Source organism: Pelecanus crispus, chromosome 21 (assembly GCF_030463565.1).
Source record: "Pelecanus crispus isolate bPelCri1 chromosome 21, bPelCri1.pri, whole genome shotgun sequence".
Classification (NCBI taxonomy): Eukaryota; Metazoa; Chordata; class Aves; order Pelecaniformes; family Pelecanidae; genus Pelecanus; species Pelecanus crispus.
Genome location: NC_134663.1, coordinates 2,932,076 through 2,954,356, shown reverse-complemented (window position 1 = coordinate 2,954,356; position 22,281 = coordinate 2,932,076). Strand labels below are relative to the sequence as shown.

The window sequence follows — 22,281 nt, the reverse complement described above, 5'->3', positions numbered from 1 at the left end:
CCCCTGTTGTAAGGCTTTCACTTTGTGAAAACTTTAGAGCAGTGAACTCTCAAATCTAACAGTCCTTTATATTCATCACAAACGGCGTGAGCAAGGCAAGACGTGTAGGTAGCACAGTGTCAGTGTCGCAGCGCTGCAGTGCTACTGCTCCGACGCTTCACATCGTGGTGTGGGGCAAACGCTGGCCACTTACCCTGCAGACAGGTTGGTTTGTAATGTTTGCAGTCGGAGGCGCGAGCGGAGCTAAAACCTCGGCGGACAGAGCCAAAGGTAAATAGGCAGTGGTATGTTTAGGGGAGGAGGAAACCCGGACCGGTGCAGCGTGAGCACTTTCTGGCCCCGTTGCGAAGGGGTTGGGGGAACACGTGGGTACCGCAAGGCTTTGAGCACGTCGCAGGCTGGTTAAAAAGGAGGACACTTGGAGTGCTTCGGGAGAGACTGTGCGAGTGAGGCAAGACTGGGAAAGGATCAGGAAGAGGCCGAGAGCCATCTGTGTGCTTTAAACTGGATTCTGTTTATATGGAGGAGGATGAACTCGGTTCTTCTTCAATCTTTCCAGTCTGTAAACACCTCTTTGAATGATTCAGACATATTTCAGAAACTGAGTCAGACTCGAGAACCTCAAACTTTTATCAGAGGCAGCCAAATTAGACAGCCTCAAAGCCAACAGCTCAGCCTCTGCAGAATGCCTCTTCTTTCCTAGCTGCCTCACTCCATCACTGGGAGCTTCTGTTTAGTTGGCTTTTGATGTGGAAGTAGAACAAAAATGGGAAAGACCTATAGCAGGGAGTGAAAAGTGATTAACTTCTGGCAGGTGGCAATTTTTTTTTTTTTTTTTTTTTGGTTAGGGGAAGGGCAGGATGAGGCAAGAAGAAACCCATACTCTAGAGGAAAAATTTCCTCCCCTTCCCTCCTTTCTCCTCCTTTATCTGTAAATATGTGTGCAGAGTGATGCTGCGATAATGGTGGCTGGAAGTTTTTAAGCCATGATTATTTTTACAGCTGGAAAGGAGAAGATTTCTGGGTTTGTTGGGGTTTTTTTGGCTTTTTTGGGGTTTTTGTTTTTTAAAACTCCTAAGCAATGGCTTTTGAATTAGGGCCTGTCTGTGCAGTTACCTCATTCCTCAGAGCTGAGCTATGCAGCTGGGCTCTGGCGTGTCTCAGTGCAGTGTTCCGGTAGTTGGGGGAGATGTGCAGGGATTTCAGGACCCACTCTGCCCTCAGCACCCACAGTTGCTGTCCTGTGCCCGCAATGTGCTCACACTGTGGGTTTGCTCCCGATTCCAAAGCCGGGATCAAATTCAGTGTGTTGCATCAGCACGACCGCATTTGTGCACCCAGGCCTGACCACGCAGAGCACACAACTGTGTTTTAATTGGGTATTTTCGTCTGCCTCCTGCTCTGCAAGTCCCGTGGACTTCAACTGGACCAAAGCACAGGCTTCATTTTTTGCTGAACCAGCAGTGTGGTGTAGAAAAGGTCAGTGCTCCCAAGTTCAACATCACCCAAACCCTGCTGTGGTCTAACCTTGCTGGTTAGGGGGCTACAGCACAGATTGCGTGCTCTCTCTTAACTGTTGCTGTCCCCAGCAGTGCTGGAGCGTTCCCGACGGCAGCCCAGCTCAGGCTGAGTTGACACTAACACTTCCCCGTTTAAAATTATGAAACGTATAGCGTGTGAACCCAGCTGTCGGGTTGTTTAGATCTGAGTGGAGTGAGTGCCGAGAGAAGCTGGTTCCATCTGTTGTTAGTTTTCTGCCAATAAATTTACATTCTGCTTCTTAAAAATAAATAAATACATACAAAGAGCCAGGTTGCCGGTTTGGGTACATCCAGCTCCGTTTGCAGCCTGTTGTTAAGGAACAGGTGAAATATTTCTTGTTCTGGTAAACAATAATGCCACTAGAAATGATGACCTGGCTGATGATGGCTTTGATTCCCCCCCTACATCCCCCTTCCTTGCCATTATAAACCATGGTGTGATCCTACAAAGGCTGGGGCAAGGCTCTGCCCTGGAACAGCTTTAGCACTTGATATATAAACAAACATCCAGGCGGCACGGGTGATGGTGCCACATAAGATTATGCCCAGGAGAATATTTCCTGGCTGTGGTTTCTCTCGCTCTTCCTCCTGTAGCACTGCTTGGTCCGTAGCACTTCACGCGTTGTTGTGTATTTACCCCCGTGGCCGTGGGGCTGGGCGGTGAAATGCCCGGCCCGAGGGATGCAACAGCACAAAGAGTCGAGTCTGGGCTACTCGCATCCAAATCGTCGTGCCCTGGCCGCTGGGCCATCTCTGCTGGGGTGGCCCTTTAGACCTGGGAATTAAAGGGGCATCTGTTTTCCTTAAAGAGAATTCTCCCTCTCTGTGCCTTGCAGGCATTACCACAGCATGGAGGTTTTCACCCACTATGATCTACTGAACCTCAATGGAACCAAGGTGGCTGAAGGACACAAAGCCAGCTTCTGTCTGGAAGACACCGAATGCGAAGCAGGTACATTTGCCAGAGCCCTTTGTGCTGGGAGTTTATTGCTGTCCCCGTCAGGTGACTGGCTTCAAAGATGCTGTCAAAGTCCTGAGCGGGGCTAGAATGTGGCCTGACAGGAGCCAGAAACCTGTCCCGAGGTTACATACCTATGGAGTCGTCTCTACAGGTATCCCCAAAGTCCCCATATGCTGAGGTTTTCAGACCTCAGCTCCTTACATCCTTACTCTGAGCTGGCCTGAAGACCAAAGTGTATTTTTTGATTCCTGTAAAGTGAGAAATTCCAAAATGTGCCTCTAGGAGATGAGGTACGGAAGGCAGCAGCTTGTCCCGTGCAGTTAAGCAGTACGTGTATTTCAATGCAAGGCACTGAGCAAGACGCTGTTGTATTAAATCTCATCCAAAATACCGTGCCCATAGCTTATCGCTATCTACGGGAATTGGAGAACAACTCGCCCTTCCTCTGTTGTGTCTGAGGGTGGGAAATTCCCAGCCTGACTTACTGCGAATCTAACACTTTGTGCCTTTAACTCCTCTCATTTAGATGTGCAAAAACAGTATGAATGTGCCAATTTTGGTGAACAAGGAATCACGGTTGGATGCTGGGACGTGTACCGTCATGACATCGACTGCCAGTGGATTGATATTACTGATGTCCCACCAGGCGATTACCTCTTCCAGGTATGGGAGAAAAAGAGGGTTTGAGACACTGCCATTGCTTTTATCCTATCCATTAGGGATGTCAGGAATGTAACTACTAGTTTATTTGTACATCTCCTACAGTACTAGAAACTTCCGATTACAAAGAGATTATCTTTTAGGTATCCTGGGAATATAAAGAATTACCTAACAGGACAACAAACTGTTACCAGATCCCATACTTCCCCAAGTGAAAAATCAGGGCAAATAACCACAGCTTAGAGATGACAGTCTTAAGAAATCCATGTCCAGCTCGTACTTGATAGCCCTACGTGATCCACGTGCAGCTGACGTTAACACACTGCATTACCTGCCTGGCTGAAAAGGACCTGGGGGTGTTGGTGGACAGCGGCTGAACATGAGCCAGCAGTGTGCCCAGGTGGCCAAGAAGGCCAACAGCATCCTGGCTTGTGTCAGGAATAGTGTGGCCAACAGGAGCAGGGAGGTGATTGTCCCCCTGTGCTCGGCACTGGTGGGGCCGCACCTGGAATGCTGTGTCCAGTTTTGGGCCCCTCAGCACAAGGAGGACATTGGGGTGCTGGAGCGTGTCCAGAGAAGGGCAACGGAGCTGGGGAAGGGTCTGGAGCACAGGGCTGGTGGGGAGCGGCTGGGGGAGCTGGGGGTGTTCAGCCTGGAGAAGAGGAGGCTGAGGGGAGACCTGATCGCTCCCTACAACTACCTGACAGGAGGGGGCAGGGAGGGGGGTGTTGGGCTCTTCTCCCATGTAGTTAGCGATAGGACAAGAGGAAATGGCCTCAAGTTGCACCAGGGGAGGTTTAGATTGGATATTAGGAAAAACTTCTTCACGGAAAGGGTAGTCAAGCCACTGGAACAGGCTGCCCAGAGAGGTGGTGGAGTCCCCATCCCTGGAGGGGTTCAAAAAACGGGCAGAGGTGGCACTTTGGGACATGGTTTAGTCTAGTCTACCCTTGATTGGTTTAGTGTGGACTTGTAGTGTAGGTTAATGGTTGGACTGGATGATCTTAAAGGTCTTTTCCAACCTAAACGATTCTGTGATCCTATGATTCTACCTGTTGCGTTAGATAGATATACACACAGCATCCCACTGTTGTCTTGTACTAAGCTTTTGGGCCGGTTGTAAGCAACGCTTGCTTCGCTCGGGGATTAAATGGTGCTACTCTTGTGGGTGTTTGCATGAGGAGTTAAGACTGTGCCCACAGTTTGTTTTGTGCAAGTGGGTGGAGTGGGGGGAATTCTTGGTTCTAAAAACAGCCACTTAAACTGGAGAGGAGTGAAGGGAAGAGCAGTTTTTTTTGTCTGTGCTGCTACCGTGTGAAATGTAGAGAAGGTGTTTGAGGGTATATCTTGGTGCATGGGGGAAGGTGTGATCTTGATCTGGCTTTAATCAAGTAGTTTCTGTCTCCTTGCAAAACGAGTTAGGTTTTTTCTGTTAAAAAAAGTATTATGGTGTAATGAAAAAGCTGATTCTGTCTCAGTCTGACTCATGTCATATCCAGTCCACCTTTAAATAACTTCATGCTGTGTTTCTCCATCACTCCCTAGGTTGTCATCAACCCAAACTATGAAGTTGCTGAATCTGATTATTCAAATAACGTGATGAAATGCAGGAGCCGGTATGACGGGCAGCGCATCTGGATGTACAACTGCCACATAGGTGAGAGCAACTTCTGCAGGGGAAAGCTAATGACTGCATCGCGGACTCTTCACTAGGAACGCTCTCTGCTTTTGTTGCAATGTGCTTACATGCTGTTTATGGCTTTGTACGTGCTTGGAAAGATGAGATACCGAGCCCAAACTACACCGGTGCTATTTGCCATAGACTGTTCAAAGGCAGACGCCAAAGTGGCTGCTACAGGTTGCAGAGAGTAAGATGGCTGGCTGGGGTGGGACGGCTCCTTACTTAGGGCTGCGATGGACGTGTTACTGGAGCAGCAAGCACAACACCGCTGAAACGGCGCGCTCTGCAAGAAATCCCTCTAGGCTTGGTAGAACAGGGGTAACAGATGTTCCAGCTGTATCTCTTCTACAAGGAAATGAGCGTTTTTCCCTCCCAAGACTGTCAGACATCAGGAAAGTTCTCATGCAATCTGAGAACTTGTTTAGCATGCCTGAGTGGGTCCAGGCAAACAACTACAACTGCTTCCCAGATTCAAATTATTACCAACCTGGGACTGACCTCTTAGGACCCCAAAGCTTCTCTTTTCTTGAAAAGCAAACAGGAACAGTGATGTGCGAAGCAGAGCAGGGGAGAAGAGCCCTCTGCTTGAGCCAGAAATGAAAATGCTCTGTTGTCCCTTGAATGTGAGGGAAAACCATGTATTTTCTTGAACACATGTAAAATAGTACCATTTGGAATTTTTTTTGGTCTTGGAAATATCAAAGCCAAACTAGTTTAACTTTGCACTAATGGTCAATTGTCAAGACCATTTTAAAAAGGAATTAAGCTGGGGGCTTTTTAAGATAAACTGTTTTTAACACAGAAAATAAATTAACAGCAACTGCCTGCCAACCTCCACATAAAACCAGTGGTGAAGACAATTTCCAGAGCTAGCTGAAGTTCTTCAAGGAGTGTTTTTCCTGAGAAAATTCCATGTAACCACTGATTTTTCTCATTAATTTGTTGGGGTGGTTTTTGTTTGGTGTTTTTTTTTTCTTTTTAAAGAAAATACTTGTCTCATGTGTCACGCTTCAGCAATGCCAAACCCACTTCATTTGGATGAACAGGCACTTTAAGTGTTGGATGGGGTCTCCAGCTGAGCTTGAAAATATGTCTATTTAAAAAGAAATGTATTTAGCTTTCATTGTCTCTCAACTAGCAAAAAGTAAGGGCATGGTCCTACTTAAGATGGGTAAACAGAACCCACTTACCACCAGCCTCAAGGAGACCACGTCACAGGTCCCGCTAGCCGTCACCTAATTGTTTTAAGCAACAGTGGTTAGCAGTGGAATTGAGGGTAGTTTGTAGTCTGGTCTTCCAAGTACACAAAAAGCTAGACCCAGCACTCCCGGGGCCTCTTGGCTGTTCCAGTTACGGTAAGATTTAATTAATGCTTAAATTAATTAGCCCAGGAAGATCTTTGCTCTTCTAGTACTTGTTTTGAGCCCTTTGTTTTCACAGCATCTTTTGCCGATTACACAACAACCCAGGGCGTTCTCTGCCTTGGGTTGCACGCTGCCTTTGCTACCTCCTGCTCAACCCTGTGTTCTTTCTGTGAACTCCCCAGGTGGCTCCTTCAGTGAGGAAACAGAACAGAAGTTTGATCACTTCAGCGGACTCACAAATAACAAGGTGTCCACCCGATAGAACAGCATCGCCTCCCACCCCACTATTTAAAGAAGCGAGGCTTCCTGCTTCGGTAATTTCCCTAACCACTGCACAAAAAAGAAAATCAAGCAAACAATCAAACTCTAAATTAGCAAGGTAAATTATTTTCTAAAGATGCCTTCCTTCCCAGTTTAGGTGCTCAGACCACCATGTGTCTCTTGCAACTCCAATCCCTACTACTGAGTTAGGTAGGAGCAAGCTTTTAAGCTCTACTTGGCTCCGTATCTTCACTATTCCAACCGTCTACACAAAGATTTCTCCCTCCACTTTGCAGCGCCATCTTTACTCACAGATGTAGGTCCAGGCTGCAGCAAGCACAATTTGCCTTTGTTTGGGTACCAACAACCTAAATATGTCTTTACCATTCATTTTCTTCAAGGCATTAATCTCGGTATCTTTAAGCTCTTTGACTCAAGCTTGAACGCACCATTGATGCAAACGCCTCCATTTGTGACGCTGCTTCTTGAACACAGCTAATCCTCAGCGCTGCCATGTCATTACTCCATTTTAGCAAAGAAATACAGGAAAGGGAAAAAAAAAAAATTGGAGCAGCTTTTTCTGAGCAGAATGGTATAAAGCATAATTTAATACTGCAGTGAAACTCTTGTATTCAACAATCAACTCCCAACACAATCTCTTTAAACGGAGCAGCTAATGCGGAACTGTTTTCTACAAGTGCATCAGGGCTCCATGAAGCTACACCTCCCTTGTAACATCTAGAAGACTTTGCAGATCTCCCGATGATGAGTCCACTGGACTGTGAATTTCCATTACACAGTAAGCTATTCACCCAATAGATTCTACGTACATCTAAATATTACCTTCTAAGCTGGATATTCACTCTGTCTTTTCTTTAAAGCATGAATTTAGTTAAGGCATTGTCATCACTGTACCTTACAGAGGTAACTTCATGGCTTTCATCAGCAGGGACCTGGACCTGTGCTGTCACAGACCCACCTGTGTAAGTTGTCTTTAAAAGCATTTTTTACACTTGGTAAATTCATAATGGTGCTACGTGTGTTCCTCTGTTTGTTTGAGGACACACATTGCTATGCATTTTCAGATACAACTACTTGAATAAAAATGTTTTGCCCAGAAAAACGTTTTATATGCCATTTGTGTATTTCTACTCCATGAAAGTTTAGGGCCTTGTTCACAATTCCTGGTACTGAAGGTGGGTTTTTTTTCTCCCTCTCTGTTTGTATGGAAGACTTCTACAAGCAGCTGAAGTTAACTGAAGGCTTACAGCTGCCCGTTCCAGTCTGCAGAGGGATTGGAAGCGGCTGCACCTAGCTGTGCTCTCCATAACCTACCTCACAGGGATGTTGTGAGGCTTAAAGAACACAGAAGTCTTTTGCTAATGCCTGTCAGAGTATTTGTCATTTATCCAGTGGCCCAGATGGTGGCATCTAGCAAAGGTTTTTAGCCTACTGTAAGCTGGAAAACTCCATTCTGTTCTCAAGATGCCGGACTGTGTAGCAAAAGCGGACTCCGAGATGTGTTGGTGGATGCTCCATTGCTGCTGCCACAAGAAGGTGCCTTGCAGCACCTCGTAACACCAGGCTCTGGGCAAAGCAGAACTGGCAAGTTCTGGTTTTCTTTTCCTAATCTGTGGATGACACCTTTCCTTGCTGACAGCACAACAAAGTCAGTCAGGCTCTTTAAACACTGTAAATAAGGAAAAACCCCGAAACTCACTTGCATTCAATGCTTGTCAGTTTTGTGGGATATTTTAACAATAACATTACAACAAAGTAAACATTAAACAGAATTTTTGACTCCTGCAGATGCTCTGCTCTTGCTTACAGCTGAATTTTGGCCAACAAGATACAATTCCCTTACTTTAATGCTTTTTTTTTTTTTCCCCAATTATAGAGCAGGCTTATCTGTAAGCAGCCTTACTTTCTGCAAGTGCCCCAGTGAGTAAGAGATGCTTTGAAACAGAGTGGGGCAAGAGGCTCTCCATAATGAAGAGTAACAGCAACCCTCACGGGGCTTGGCTCTTGAGCTCAAGATCTCATTAATAGGAAACTTTTTCCCTTCCCAACTTTAGAAAGAAAAGACGGTGCTAATCCATAAGAGAACATCCCTGTGGCAACTCACTGTTCTGCATGCGGTTTAATATCACAGCCATGCTCATCTATACATTTTTTTTTTTTTAGCTGAGGTGGTTTATTCCTCCTGGTCCAAGCTTTCCGGCAGGAGCACTTCGGTGCCCGGGACGCCCTGCTGCTTGTGCTTCAAACCCAAAGCCCGGGTCACCAGCCTCTTCGCCACTGCAGTGTCAGTCTGGGGTCTTTCTTTTGCAAGGTGAAGGAGCTCTAGGTAAAAATGGGTGAAAAAATCATTAAGTTAGTGCTTGTTCAGGAACAGTCTTGTGGCTAAACCATAGGACTGGCAGACAGAAAGGCTGATTTCTATTTTCTCCGTTCCTTTACAGAATCAGCCCAGGAGCATGAACAAATCGTTCTATCCCTATCCAGTAAATTGCCTGTTCTTTTAGAAAGATGTGCCTCCAGATTTGTACTTAGCTTTTGAACTGTCATTGAAAAATCTTATTTGGCTAGGATTAAGCTCCAGGCCTCCTCTGCAGTGCTAGAGAGAACCGTTCCGCATTTGCTTTCAGAAACAGCTTCGTAACCTTTCCTGGCAAAATTCAGCAAGTCCCATCTCTGAGAACAAAATGAAGGCACACAGTCCAAGCAATTTATCCATGCACAGGAAAGTTTAATCTCAATTTAGACTATTCAAAACCAGCAGTCTAAATCCTTAGAAAGTAGCAAGGGAAAAAAAAAATCTGCTTTTTTTTAAATAGCTAAATACATCAGACACTTTGGGAAACCCCTTTGGCCAGTAACCTCCATTTTCTGGTAGACACCTGGCTTGCTACTATTCCATCTGACAAGAAATGAGTATGCAAAAACTTTACCAAGTCCACACTAGTCTGGATTTGGCAATGACCTAATCATTTATCAGCAACTGTTTGCAAATTTATTATCCAGTTAGCAACAGGGGCTTTGCTTGCTTTTTCAGAAGTTTATTAATAAAGGCAGCCCATCAGCAGCTTAAAGAAAAAGGGGCAGACTCAAAGCATCCGCAGCGTGGAAAATAAAACTGCCACTCTTTCCTGACTAAAGCTCAAAAAAAAAAAAAAAAAAAAGAGACACTGTCAGCTAATTAAGATCCAAATTTGTATTTGGAAACAAAATTGCTACTTAAACTGAATACAAACAGAGATTTATATATACTGTTCCCCAGAAGGAGTTTATACCTGATTCAGAAGTGTGCCAATAGGCTACAGTGACAGGAATCAGGAAGTGTAAATGAAACAGATGAAGGGGGGGGTGCAAAAATAAATCCAATTCTTTGACCTTTCATTTAAATCCAGCAGTCTTAAAAACTCAGGAACTTCTAACTGTGACAGTGTCCCTTTAAAGCATTAATACTGAAATTTGTTTCAACTGCAGTGTACTGTAGAGCTAGCAGTATAGTTGTATGTTCAGCAAAGTCTCTACTGCTACAAGATTGATGGCGTTTCTTTACTGTGGCAAGTATAGCTGATTACAATATGATTTTAAAAGGCAATAAAATAAATAAAACAATATTAATGGCTAAGCTTAACCATTTTTTTCCTTCACCTGATACTGAATAAAATTATGCCAACCACAAAAGGTAACTGCTAGCGGTTTTGTCTCATCTATTCTCTTTAACCGTGCAGCGTAATAGGGCAGAGAAACTTCACCGGGCAGGCTTATGGCATTTGCCGCGCTTTGGCTTCCTGCAGTCACTGCTCCGGCTCCACCCGTCCGCTGAACAATACAGCTCTTCGCTCAAAACTTTACGCAAGCGAAGCAAATGAGAAAGACTAAGCCTGCGTTTCAGCAAACCGCTTAGCTGAGAGTAAACAAAAAGCAACGGGATTTGATGCTTTTCTATTCAAGTCCTCACATAGAAGGGAGAAAGAGCGACTGACAACTTCAGCGCAGGCAAGAGCTGCCGTTCTCTCTCCTGCAAGCAGTGTATAATGTAGTCTTGTTCTGCAAATGTGGTTTTGTCACCACATTCACCTGTGCCAACCACGCATGCCTGCTGCAAACAGGCAGAAACCAGCATTACTGATGCAGTAAGTTTTAACATAGCTGTGATACAGGGCGGTTGAAAAATACAATTAAAAATAAAAATGCATCTGCAGGCTTTTGCTGCAGACTCTAAACAGCTCCCTGTCCTGCAATGCCAATAAAAAAAAAAGAAATAAATATGGGTCCTTAGCATATATTTCCCCATTTAACTTGTCATCGTGACTGCCCAAGATACAGAAGACTGGTAAACCAAGAAATAATACTACTAATAATTTAAAAAACAGATTGTCTTACTTGGTCGTTGAAGTGCCTTGATCTTCGACTGCTTTGTTGCATGGATCAGTGGTCGGATCTTTAAAGAAGGATAACGGCGCCCCAGGGCTTGAGAAGCTTCAAAGAACAAAGATTGCTGAAATTAGCAGACTGAATTTTGGTGGCTTTAATAATAAAAATCAGTACATGGTATAACACCACCGAATAATTTGAGCTCGAGCAGCTGATGCGTTATCTCAAGACTTGTACTGAAACAGCTAAGCTCCTTCTGGTCACCTCAGGCTTACATCGCACATTCCTCCCCCAGGAAGAGTCCCAAGAAAATATAAACACGTTTTAAAAGATAACGCTGTCATTATTAGACTAAATCCCAAGAAGAAAGCGTTAAGCTTTTGGACTGCATACGCTGCTGGATGGAAACTTCTCTTGGGACGGCTCTGACCTGAGCTCGGGGCATTTGGCCCCGAAAAAGTCACTTTGTAGGCTCGGTGCCTGCCCTGCCTGCCATCGCACCCCGAGGTCCCCAGGAGGTTATTGTACGCTTGCAGGAATTTTGTCTAGTTAGGAGAGGAAAAAAAACCCTGAAGTAGCAAACTAGATTAATTTCTAGAAATGCAGCGTGAGCGGCTCCACGTACAAAAGGTGCCCTGGTTATTATCCAAGCCAATTAAAAACCTGCTGTTCTTGTAAAGCGGAGCTGCCACGCCACGCACGGTAATTCCAGCTTCTCAAGCCTTAAAAGCCTTTCAAGTTTGAAGCACGCGGGAAGACAGGCGTGACGAACCGTAACTACACCTTTGGCAACAGCTTCGCCCAAGCGCGAGACTCGACAGGCGCGCGTCGCGAACCACCGCGCGGAGGAACCCCGGCAGCTCCGCGGGTCCCTCAACGAGTGACGTTACGTGCCCCACGTGAAATTCGTCCCCCACGAATCGAGTCGTGCTACCTGTAGACAGGCTGGAGAAGATTCCCAGGGCGTGCGTATCGTCGACCCACTGGATTTTGAAACCACTCTCGCTAATGTGAAAAGAGAATAGAATAATATTCATTAATAAGAAAGAAAAAAAAAAAAAAAAAAAAAAACCACCACACAATAAAACCCCTCAGCCACCTCAGGTTACCAAGAGTATTTGGTATTTTTATGTGGACAGCTGGTGCTTTTCAAAGCATTATACCCACATTATACCCATTTTACATGAGGGGAAGGAAGGGAAGGAAAAGAAGCCCATGAGATGTGCCCCTTGCAAGGCCACAACGTACGATTACCCCATCAGCTGCCCCCAAGAACTCGCCCTTTCCTCTGAAGAAACCCTTGGCTAAAATCAACCTCAATTTCAGGGACTGTCTTGTAAGACAAAAATATTATTTGTCATTTGCGCAGCGCTTTACAAACACTACCCGTTTGCTCAGACGTCTACAAGAAAAAGCAAGCGATTTATAGAAGTGGTTTACAAAGCTTAGGGTGAAGAGACCGATGTGAAAAATCTAATAAATCGTCAGTGGAAAACTGTGCGTTTGGGAGCAGGGAGTTCAAAGCTTTTCCTGCAGCACAGGAAATACAAATACAATCGACTGCTCAGATTAGATCCGGCAATTTTCAGCTCGGTTTCACTCTCACAGCCAGTGGAAAAAATACATTAGAGGAAACACACACAATAGACAGTAGCTTATTAAAAATGTAAATCATGTTTTTTATAATTTAAGCGTTCACATCTAATCCACCACGTATATCAAGAGAGGAGGAGGACGGCGGGAGGAAAACAGGGAGAGGTGCCTGCAGACGCCGTGTCTGCACTCTCCGGCAGTGGCGACGCCGTAATTCCGAGCTGCACCGAGCGCCGTTTAGCACTAACGCAGGGCTGAACTTTGTTCTGGTCCTGCTACCAATCTAACGCCGCTCCCTTAGGCGCAAGGCTCTGCTCCCCATATTGACACAATAAATCTTCTCTCCAGCAGCAGGATTGAGCCCTTTTTTCTTGCAAAGACTTACGTGAGCACATAATTTCACTCGGGCACCGGGACGCAGTAACACAGGAGCTCCTAGAGAGCACCTAAAGACTCTCACTGAAGGCAGAGCAGCAGGAATAAGCCTGCACGTGGATAACTGGGTGTAGGACAGAGCCCTGAAGAACAGCTCGTGTTTTAAATCGGGCGTAAACTGCAGGAAAGCGTCCTTTAAGGCACAGAAAGAGTCTAAGACAGAAGGGCACGAAGGCGAAGCTAAAATTCAAGATCCCTCAGATTTGGTTGTGCATTCAAGTCTGCGTACCGCTGCCTTCGCGCCCCGATGTGCGCAGGCTCTCGGGGAGGTACTCACTGGAAATCCGAGAACGCTTCCAACAGGTCCTCCGTTTTCAGCGACGGGGCGAAGTCATAGATTTCGGTTACGTGGCCAAAATCCCCCTCGCTGAGCTGTGCATCTCCATAGCTGGAATAATCCAAGCTGATCTTCTCAATGCTTATGTCCTTGACGGTTAAATAACCCACGATCTGAGAATACAAAAAAAAAAAAAAAAAAAGAAATTAAAAAAAAACCCAAATCAGACGAGGTTTCACTCCAAAGAGCGATCCTCCAGGGCCCCACCTCGGTCCCTGCAAACCAATTCTGCGGCCGCGCTCCTGCCAACAGGTTCAGCAGCCGCCCGGGGCAGCCCCGGCACGGGGATTCTCCTCCCACGGGACTAACGCCTTCCCCTGGGGCCGACTCCCGAGCCACCCTCGTGTCCCCAAAGTCGCTCCCCAGGGCAATCCCCACGGCAAAACGCTACCTCTGCGAAGAGCTCCGCGGTACAGTCATCCTCCAGGCTGCTCTGCCCGCAGACGGCCGCGCTCTCCTCTTTATCGCCCGCAGGCAAACGCAGCTCACGCCACAGCGCGTCGGCCAAGCCCGAACGCTCCTTGTCCTCCTCTTCTGCCGCGGGCACCGTCCCGCTGCGGTTCTGCGGCGGAGCACCCACCCAGCACCTGCTCTGGACCCCAGGAGCTGAGGCGTCGGCACCACGGGCCGGCTCCGCTGCGGCCAGAGGCTCATTTTGGGCTTCTGGGGGGTTCTGGTTACGCTCCACCTGGGCAACGCCGGGGCTCTCCTGACCTTGGCTTTCCAGTTCGGAGAAACTCTCGCCTCCCTCCCCAGCGCTGGCACTCACAAAGTCCTTGCCCTCTTCTGCAGGTGGTGACACGTTTCCGCCGCTCTCCGGGCTCTTGGCAGCGGCGCAGCTCTTATCTTGGTTTTCCAGCGCCGGTGATGTTGCGCTCGACTCTGCTGCAGCCGGGTCCGTACAGCAGTTACTGCTGTGACTTTCCGATAGGGAGGAGTTTTTGCCGCACTCTGCTACACCGGCATCCCGGCTGCTTTGGCCTTCAGCTTGCAGCTGGCACAGGACTTTGCTGCCTTCTGGTATAATAACGTTGTCGCAGCTCTGACCTTGCTCTTCCGCTTCAGTTGGGTTTTTATTGTGTGCAGAAGAAAGGGAATCCGAACAGTCTTTATCCTGGCTTTCCTGTCCAGAGAAATCGTTACTGTTCTCTAACGACGGGACATCCGTACAGCACGGAGGACATTCACCGTTTGCATCATCGTTACTTTTTCCTGAAACGCGCTCTTCGCCGGGCTCCTGCTGCTTGCCCAGGGCCAAGGAGACACCACCGGGGCTGCTTTCAGGGTCACCCGGTTCCTCCTGGGCGTCCCCGACTGAAGCTTTAGAGCAGATTTCTTCTTCTTGTGCCATATCCCCACCCGACTCGCTGCCAGCCACCACCGGGCTCTCCTGCTCGCCCCATTCTGCCTTCTTGCGCATCGCCTTGGGGACGTACAGGGCTTTATCCGGCTTCTTCCTGGGCGGCCTTTTTATCCTGCCAGACCCCACGCAGGCTCGGGAGTTGTCACCATGCACCTCCCCGCCGTGCCGCAGCCTGCCGCCTCGGCCCCCCCGGCCCCACAGCTGCGGCGGTCGCGGCGGTCTCGGGGGGTTGCTGCTGGGTTTTTGGTCGCTGGTCTCGCTGGGCAGCCTGGGACCAAGAATACGGCAGGACGTGAGCGGGGAGCAGAGGGGCCCAAGTAACACGACATTCGCAAAAGAGAGAGGAGGAGGAAAAGCATCAGATCCGCACAGAAGTCAGCGGGTAGGAAGAAAAAAGAGCCTCCACTTCCGTAACGACTGGGATACGCTATCGGTAAGAGACACCCTCCTCTTTGCGGAGAAGCACCACGCAAAATTCATGCTCGTACGCTTGAACAAAAACCCCACGGCCATAGAAAGAGAACCTCCGTCGCATCCACCGCACCGTACCTGACGGCTGAGTGACAGATGACCGTCCGCCTCCTCCATCCTTCTCCCACAGAAAAGCTGCTCAACAAATCCACGTTGTCCACGGTCCGGTGGATCAGGTACCTGAGGCGGCTGGACAGAGGGGGGAACAGGAGCACTCTGAAAAGAGAGAGGGGTCGGGGGCATCAGCAACTTGCGGGAAGGAAAAGGACAGGAACATAGCAAGAACTTATTAACCTCTGTCCCCAAGTCATTCCCAGCGTAGGGTTTAAATCCAAGCCCAAAGGCCAAGCAGGACTTGCTGCTATCAAAGAGCCAGAATTCCTTCTCCCTCCTAGATATCTAGAGAGACGCGCGTAGTGCCGGGAGCGCAGGGCGGCTGGGACTGCCCGGTCCCCGGGCCTTTGGCGGGGACTCATCCTGCCTGTATCCGTGCCGGGAACGGCTGGAAAGCACCAGCTGCAGGTGCTACCGGTCCCCTTCCTCCCAGTCTGCGTGCACCCAGAAACCAGCAACTAAACAAATATGAACGGATGAATACACGCCACGTTCGATTTCATTGCATTTAGACATATTTTTACAATTCCGGTTTCATTCCCGAGCATTTTACAATTGCATGGGTACTTCCTCTGCCAAACATCTTTAAAAAAAAAAGCAATGAAACAACTATTTAAGGTCATTACAAGCTGGCAGGAAGCTGAACCCAGCAATCCCACCCCTGCTCCTGTCTGCCACCCTCTTTTTGGCTGTCTCAAGGGCTTCAGAGGTCACTGGGTCAGGGACTAGGTCCAGTTAAATCCAGCCCGGCCAAAGGAAAACGATGCAGCAATCCAAGGCGATGGAGTTCACTGCCGTGGAGGAGGATCCGGCGCGCAGGAAGCCCTCAGCAGAGAGGGGGAAATGAAACAGTTTGATTACGAAACCGTTCATCGTAACTCGTCAGGCTGACTACTGAGCTAGGCCAGGCTGGGGCCGGTGCGAAAGCCACCAGCGTCCCAAACAGCTCCGCTCGAAGCCGCACGAACGGAGAAGCGCGCGCGGCACAAACCCCACGCCCATCCTTGGCCCGCAGGGATGCTCCAGGCCAGGCTGGAGCTCTTGCAGCCAGCCCGACCTCTCAGCCGGGCTCCGCACGCCGCCGCTCAAACCCAGACGGCGTTTTCACCCCCGAGAAGCGCCGCGAGACGAGAGTCACGACGCGCCGTCGCTCCTGCAGCGGCACGTGCCGTCGCCCCGGGACCGCGCGCGCCGGCGGGGGCTGCCGCGGCCAGGCACCTACCGGTGCTGCTGCCCCTGCAGCATGAAGTGCTCCAGCTCCTCCGCGATCCTGCCCACGAACTCATCCTCGTTGGGCGAGAGGAAAACGCCGTCCATGCAGCGCAGCGCCAGGGTGGCGGCGGACAGGAGGCCTGCGGAGAGACAGGGCCACGTGGAGAGCCAGCTGCAGGCTCCCCCACCGCTGCCCGGCACCCCTGCGAACCCGAGCCACCCTCTGCGCAGCTCCGCGCGCCCAGCTGCAGCCCTGACCCCCGCCCCATGCGTCCACGGCCCCCGGGCACCCTCAGCGCCCCACACTGCACCCCATCCCTTTCCCTGTGCAGCTCAGTGCACCCCTCAACTCCCCTGTGCAGCCTTAGCACTGTGTGCTGCTCCATGCACCCCATTACCCCCGTCCCCGTGCACCCCCAGCACCCCATGCTTTTTGCACCGTTACCCCCTTCTTTGTGCACCCCCAGCATCCTGTGCTGCTCTGTGCATCCTGCTGCACCCCAATCCCTGCTCTGTGCACCGTTACCCCCCATCCCTGTGCACCCACAGCACCCCGCGCTGCTTTTCGCACCATTATCCCCTTCCTTGTGCACCCCCAGCACCCCGTGCTGCTCTGTACATCCTGCTGCACCCCAATCCCTGCTCTGTGCACTGTTACCCCCATCCCTGTGCACCCCCAGCACCCCGTGCTGCTCTGTACATCCTGCTGCACCCCAACCCCTGCTCTATGCACCGTTACCCCCATCCCTGTGCACCCCCAGCACCCCGTGCTGCTCTGTGCATCCTGCTGCACCCCAACCCCTGCTCTATGCACCGTTACCCCCCATCCCTGTGCACCCCCAGCACCCCGTGCTGCTCTGTGCATCCTGCTGCACCCCAACCCCTGCTCTGTGCACCGTTACCCCCATCCCTGTGCACCCCCAGCACCCCGTGCTGCTCTGTACATCCTGCTGCACCCCAACCCCTGCTCTGTGCACCGTTACCCCCCATCCCTGTGCACCCCCAGCACCCCGTGCTGCTCTGTACATCCTGCTGCACCCCAACCCCTGCTCTATGCACCGTTACCCCCCATCCCTGTGCACCCCCAGCACCCCGTGCTGCTCTGTGCATCCTGCTGCACCCCAACCCCTGCTCTGTGCACCACGACCCCCTTCCTTGTGCACCCTGCTGCACCCCAATCCCTGCTCTGTTCACCCCGAGCACCCCATGCTGCTCTTCTCACCCTATTACCCCCCCCATCCCCGTGCACCCTCAGCACCCTGTGCGGCTCCATGCATCCCTCAAAACCTCAGTGCAGCCTGGGCACCCTCTATGGCTCGCTGCACCCCAGCACCCCGTGCTGCTCTGTGCACCCTGTTACCCCCCATCCCCGCGCACCCCCCAACACCCTGTACTCTTTGCACCCTATTCCCCCCCCAGCACCCTGTGGGGCTCCGTGCACCCCTCAAAGCCCCTGTGCAGCTGTGCACCCTCTATTGCTCTTTGCACCCTGTTATCCCCATCCTGTGCACCCCAGCACCCCCCAAACCCCTGTGCCCCCTCTACTGCTCACTGCACCCCCAGCACCACGTGCTGCTCTTCGCACCCTATTATCCCCATCCTGTGCACCCCCAGCACCCTTGTGCGGCTCCGTGCACCCCTCAAAACCCCGGTGCAGCCTGGGCACCCTCTACTGCTCGCTGCACCCCAGCACCCCGTGCTGCCCTGTGCACCCCATCCCCCCCCATCGCCATGCACCCCTCAAACCCCCTGTGCACCCCGTGCTGCTCTGTGCACCCTATCCCCCCCCCGTGCCCGTGCACCCCCAAACCCCTGTGCCCGCTCTACTGCTCTCTGCACCCCCAGCACCACGTGCAGCCGTGGGCCCTGCTGCCCCCCCCTTCCCTCTGCACCCCCAGCCCCCCGTGCTGCTCCGTGCACCCTGTTACCCCCCCATCCCCGCGCACCCCCAGCACCCCACGCTGCTCTTCGCACCCTATCTCCCCCCATCCCCTTGCACCCCCCGGGCCCTCACCGCCAGGCCCGGCCGAGCGGCAGCTCCCGGCGCGGCGCCTGCGCCCGGTCCCGGCTCCTCCCGCCGCCCCGCACCGCCCCGGGCCCGCCCCCGGCTCCTCCCGCCGCCCCGCACCGCCCCCGGCTCCTCCCGCCGCCCCGCACCGCCCCGGGCCCGGCCCCGGCCCCCCGGGGGCTCACGCGTGTGCAGGGACGCGCTGGGAGCGGGTGGGGGCAGCTCCCCGGGGACCCCCGCACCCCAGGTCTGGTCCCTGGGGACACCGCGCGTCCACCCACGGCCCGGCTCCGGGCCCCCAAACCCCCTGGCAGAGCCCCCCCAAAACCGCTGCAAACCCCCCCAAACCCCCGCAACCCCCCCCCAAACCCCCTGCAGAGCCCCCCAAAACCCCCGCAAACCCCCCAAACCCCCTGCAACCCCCCAAAACCCCCACAAACCCCCTGCAGAGCCCCCCAAAACCCTGCAACCCCCCAAAACCCCCACAACCCCCCCCAAACCCCCGCAGAGCCCCCCAAACCCCCCGCAAACCCCACCAAACCCCCGCAAACCCCCCCAAACCCCCTGCAGAGCCCCTCAAACCCCCTGCAACCCCCCAAAACCCCCACAAACCCCCTGCAGAGCCCCCCAAAACCCTGCAACCCCCCAAAACCCCCACAACCCCCCCCAAACCCCCGCAGAGCCCCCCAAACCCCCCGCAAACCCCACCAAACCCCCTGCAGAGCCCCCCAAACCCCCGCAGAGCCCCCTTGTTGTCGATGCTAGGACTCACCCCGGGCCGTGGGGGTGGCAGGGCGCAGGAGCAGAGACCACCCAGGAGAGCTCTAAAGTTGGGGCATCTACTTGCTCGTTTTCCTCGGCTCCATTTCCCTCTAATTCAGCTCTTTTTCTATAACAGCAAGAAATAAATACCAATGTTTTTCTGTAACGGCACAGATCCCTCCAGCCAAAAGCCCCCCAGGTTTTCATCTTCCTTTCTTTCTTGGGGAAGCCGTGTTAGCTACAGCAGGCAGAAGCAGCCTCTGATGCTGAGAGCCTGAGGTTTGGGATGACCAACTGGAGATCTGAGCCTCTTTCAGGAGCACCAGGTGAAGCCAATGAGACCTACAGGTGCTCCACACTTCTAAGCATGCTCCAGGTGTCACATTCCTTCCTTAATGAGTTAATGCACAAACCCTGGGGGGTGATTTGCCCCCAGGTGACAGTTTCTGGAAGAGTAAGGGTCTCAAGAATTGAAAACATTGCCCAGAGCAGGAACAAGGGCAGCATGGCATCGACCGACAGCTTTCCCGGGGTGCATCCGTCCCCCAGCTCAGCGCAAGCATCCCCGTTGCTCCTCAGCACGAGCAGAGACAGTCGCTACGCGAGCCGCTCCCAGCTGAGAAATCATTGCTGCTCAGCACCGGGAGCAAGGTCGATGAAAACGAGCCGCCCGGTTTGTTAGCGATATGCTCAAAGGTTAACTAATGACCCTCACTGTTTCTCTTGTAGGAGCAGGAAAGAACCATGCCCGGGCTCCTCGACGTGCCCCCAGGCCCTGCGAGAGACACACACGGCTGGTACATCAGAGCCGTCCCCCGCGCTGGCGCGGGCAGAGGTTCTGGCCTTGCCCTCACAAAATCCCCCTCGGCAGCGTTGATCCCTCCTGCCTCTCCCCCCTTAGCTGCCTGATTGCTCGAAATTACCATATAGATTGAGAAAGCCAGGCCTGTGATTTCACACGAGCTTCTGCCGGGCTCCTCCAAGCATCCCTAGACCCTCATCCAGCCTTCGCCCCTGCCTGGAGCTGCTTTCCTTGGAGACCAACCCTGACCTCTGCCTGATGAGCACGGGGCTGATGTTTCCAATTTGAAAGCGAAGTCAGGCAAGACAGTGACCTACGCCGGCCACATCCCATTCCCCTCCCCTGTCTCCCCTTTCTCTGCTAAATCTGTTCCCCCTAAACCTGAAAAATCACGTCAGGGGCAGCAGCCAGCCCCTGCCCCACGCTGTCCGCCCGGATACGCTCCTCCTGCAACCCAGCCGGGAGAGGAGCAGCAGGCACGATGTCCGCATCCCTCTGTGGCAGCAACTGCACCAGCCACCCGCGCACGGTTAATTCCCGGAGCCTTCCTGCCTGCCCCAGGCCGACATAATGAAACGTGCATTGATTTTGTGATCGCACAGAGTAAGGCAGGCTTTTCCCAGCCTTGCAGCATCCTTTCCAACCTACGCGGTTACAAGCAGGGCAGCACAATTTCCTGCCTAGGTTTGAGACACAAAAGCCCTGCTCCCCTTTTCCTTTAGTGCCAGACTCAGATGACGCCCTGAGCGCAGGACCAGCAGCACAGGCTTCCAAAACGGGAGCTGCCTCCACTGCAAACCAGCGTCAGGGCACGCGGTGCCACCGTCCTGCGTCTGCAAGCCACAGCAGAGGTGGCAGCGGGCACCCGCAGAGCCCCCTTACGCCGCTGCTGGCATTTACCTGGGAGCAGAGACGACGCACAGCCCCTTCCCTCCATGCCGGACTCTCCACCAGCAATTCTGGGCAATCTGCTGTGTCTCGTGGTAACCGCGCTAAATGTCTCTGGGGCGTCTGCTGTTCAGCGTTGCAGCAGGAACTACAGGGGAGAAAAAGGAAAGAGGAAAAAACCTGCAGAGCTCGAAGGAGCCTACAGCCCATGGCCAGAGCCCGAGCCCAACCGTCCCCCGGGGAGGATGGGACCACACGTGCTGCGGCTTGAGAGAAACGGGATTTTTACCTACGCAGGGCTGGGGAATGGAGGGCGAGCTACAAGAGCGGGCAAAGCGCAGCAGTGGCTGGTGCGGCACCGAGACCTGTCCAGAGCAGGGGGCAGGGGCAGCTCAGAGCCCCCGTGCTGGGGCAGCCACCTCTGTCCCCAGCCCGGTGCCGCTCGGGTCCTCCCTCCCCAAACCCGCACCTCCTCAGGCTGGGAGCCGAGTCCCGGCCATGCCCACCGCCCACCTCCGAGTCGCAGCGCGAGTCCCATCAGCCCTGCCCCTCGTCTGAGCTCTCAGGACCGGCTGCCAGCTCCTGCCCCTTCTCTCTCCGGAGCAGACTCCAATTTCCATTTCAATTGAGATTTTAGTGCTCCCTTTCCCCTAGTCCCTGTGTATCCAAGCTTAGCGAGTTGCTTCGGACACTTGAGTTGTGCCTGATGGGTCCTGGATACCTCTCCCTAGTTAATGATCTCTCTCCAGGTAACCAGGCACCTAATGGGATAATGTTGGGATCCCGGTACCTCCGCAGCAGCTGCCACAGCAGCACAGGGACACTCAGGGCACTAAAGATGCCAGTTTGTTACCTTACTCCGCAATCCAGCTCGCACTGAATTGGACTGAGCACCTATATACTCATTTTATTCTTATAAGACTGCTCAGGGCTGACAGCTGCGCTCGCCCTGACAGCCTGAAAATGCACCCGTCTTCACAACCTGTCTGCAAGGTGAGCCAGCGCTGCTGCTCCCAGCTCACCCATGGCAAAAACAGGGCTCCAGAAAGTGAACCGGCTCACCCGGGATTGCAGGGCAGGAGGGCAGAGCTAGCAAAAGCACGCACGAGTCCTGACTCGCAGTCCCTGCTCCAGGGTCAGCCCCAGGTAGGAATTCATTGCACTCACCCCTGAAACGCGGGCAGGGATGCAGCAGCATGCTGCACGACTTTAGGATGGTTGGAGGAGGATGATTTGCGGTGGAACTGCGGAGGAGACCTGTGCGGGAAAGCCAGAGCAGGAAAAAAAAGAAACCCATTCTGAAGCAAGATAAACGAGGTGTATTTTTGCCAAAGCAAGCCTGAGTTACACCATTTTGGAGCTGTTGTCCGTTTCCCAGACTGACCACAGAAATGTCTGTAATGTGCAGAGAGGCCTGTTCCATAACCTGGAAATTTTTGGTG

At 52.1% G+C, this 22,281-nt stretch overlaps 2 protein-coding genes across 4 annotated transcripts in view; one reads left to right on the top strand and one right to left on the bottom strand.

Moving 5' to 3' along the window:
* Window positions 1-6,469, top strand: part of LOXL2 (lysyl oxidase like 2) — a 60,430-nt gene extending 53,961 nt beyond the window's left edge. For all 3 annotated transcript variants that reach the window (XM_075724010.1, XM_075724008.1, XM_075724009.1), the window contains 4 exons: window positions 2,378-2,493; window positions 3,029-3,165; window positions 4,708-4,819; window positions 6,390-6,469. In XM_075724010.1, the coding sequence (XP_075580125.1) occupies window positions 2,378-2,493; window positions 3,029-3,165; window positions 4,708-4,819; window positions 6,390-6,469 (445 nt within the window). The remainder of the gene's footprint in view (window positions 1-2,377; window positions 2,494-3,028; window positions 3,166-4,707; window positions 4,820-6,389) is intronic.
* Window positions 6,470-8,651: 2,182 nt separating this feature from the next.
* Window positions 8,652-16,511, bottom strand: R3HCC1 (R3H domain and coiled-coil containing 1). Its single transcript, XM_075724011.1, has 7 exons — window positions 16,390-16,511; window positions 15,132-15,269; window positions 13,611-14,850; window positions 13,160-13,332; window positions 11,789-11,859; window positions 10,864-10,959; window positions 8,652-8,811 (listed from the first exon to the last, which is right to left on the bottom strand). Exons 1-7 carry the CDS (start codon window positions 16,482-16,484, stop codon window positions 8,663-8,665), a joined length of 1,962 nt encoding a protein of 653 aa, XP_075580126.1. The 5' UTR covers window positions 16,485-16,511; the 3' UTR covers window positions 8,652-8,662.
* Between the last annotated feature and the right edge of the window lie 5,770 nt (window positions 16,512-22,281).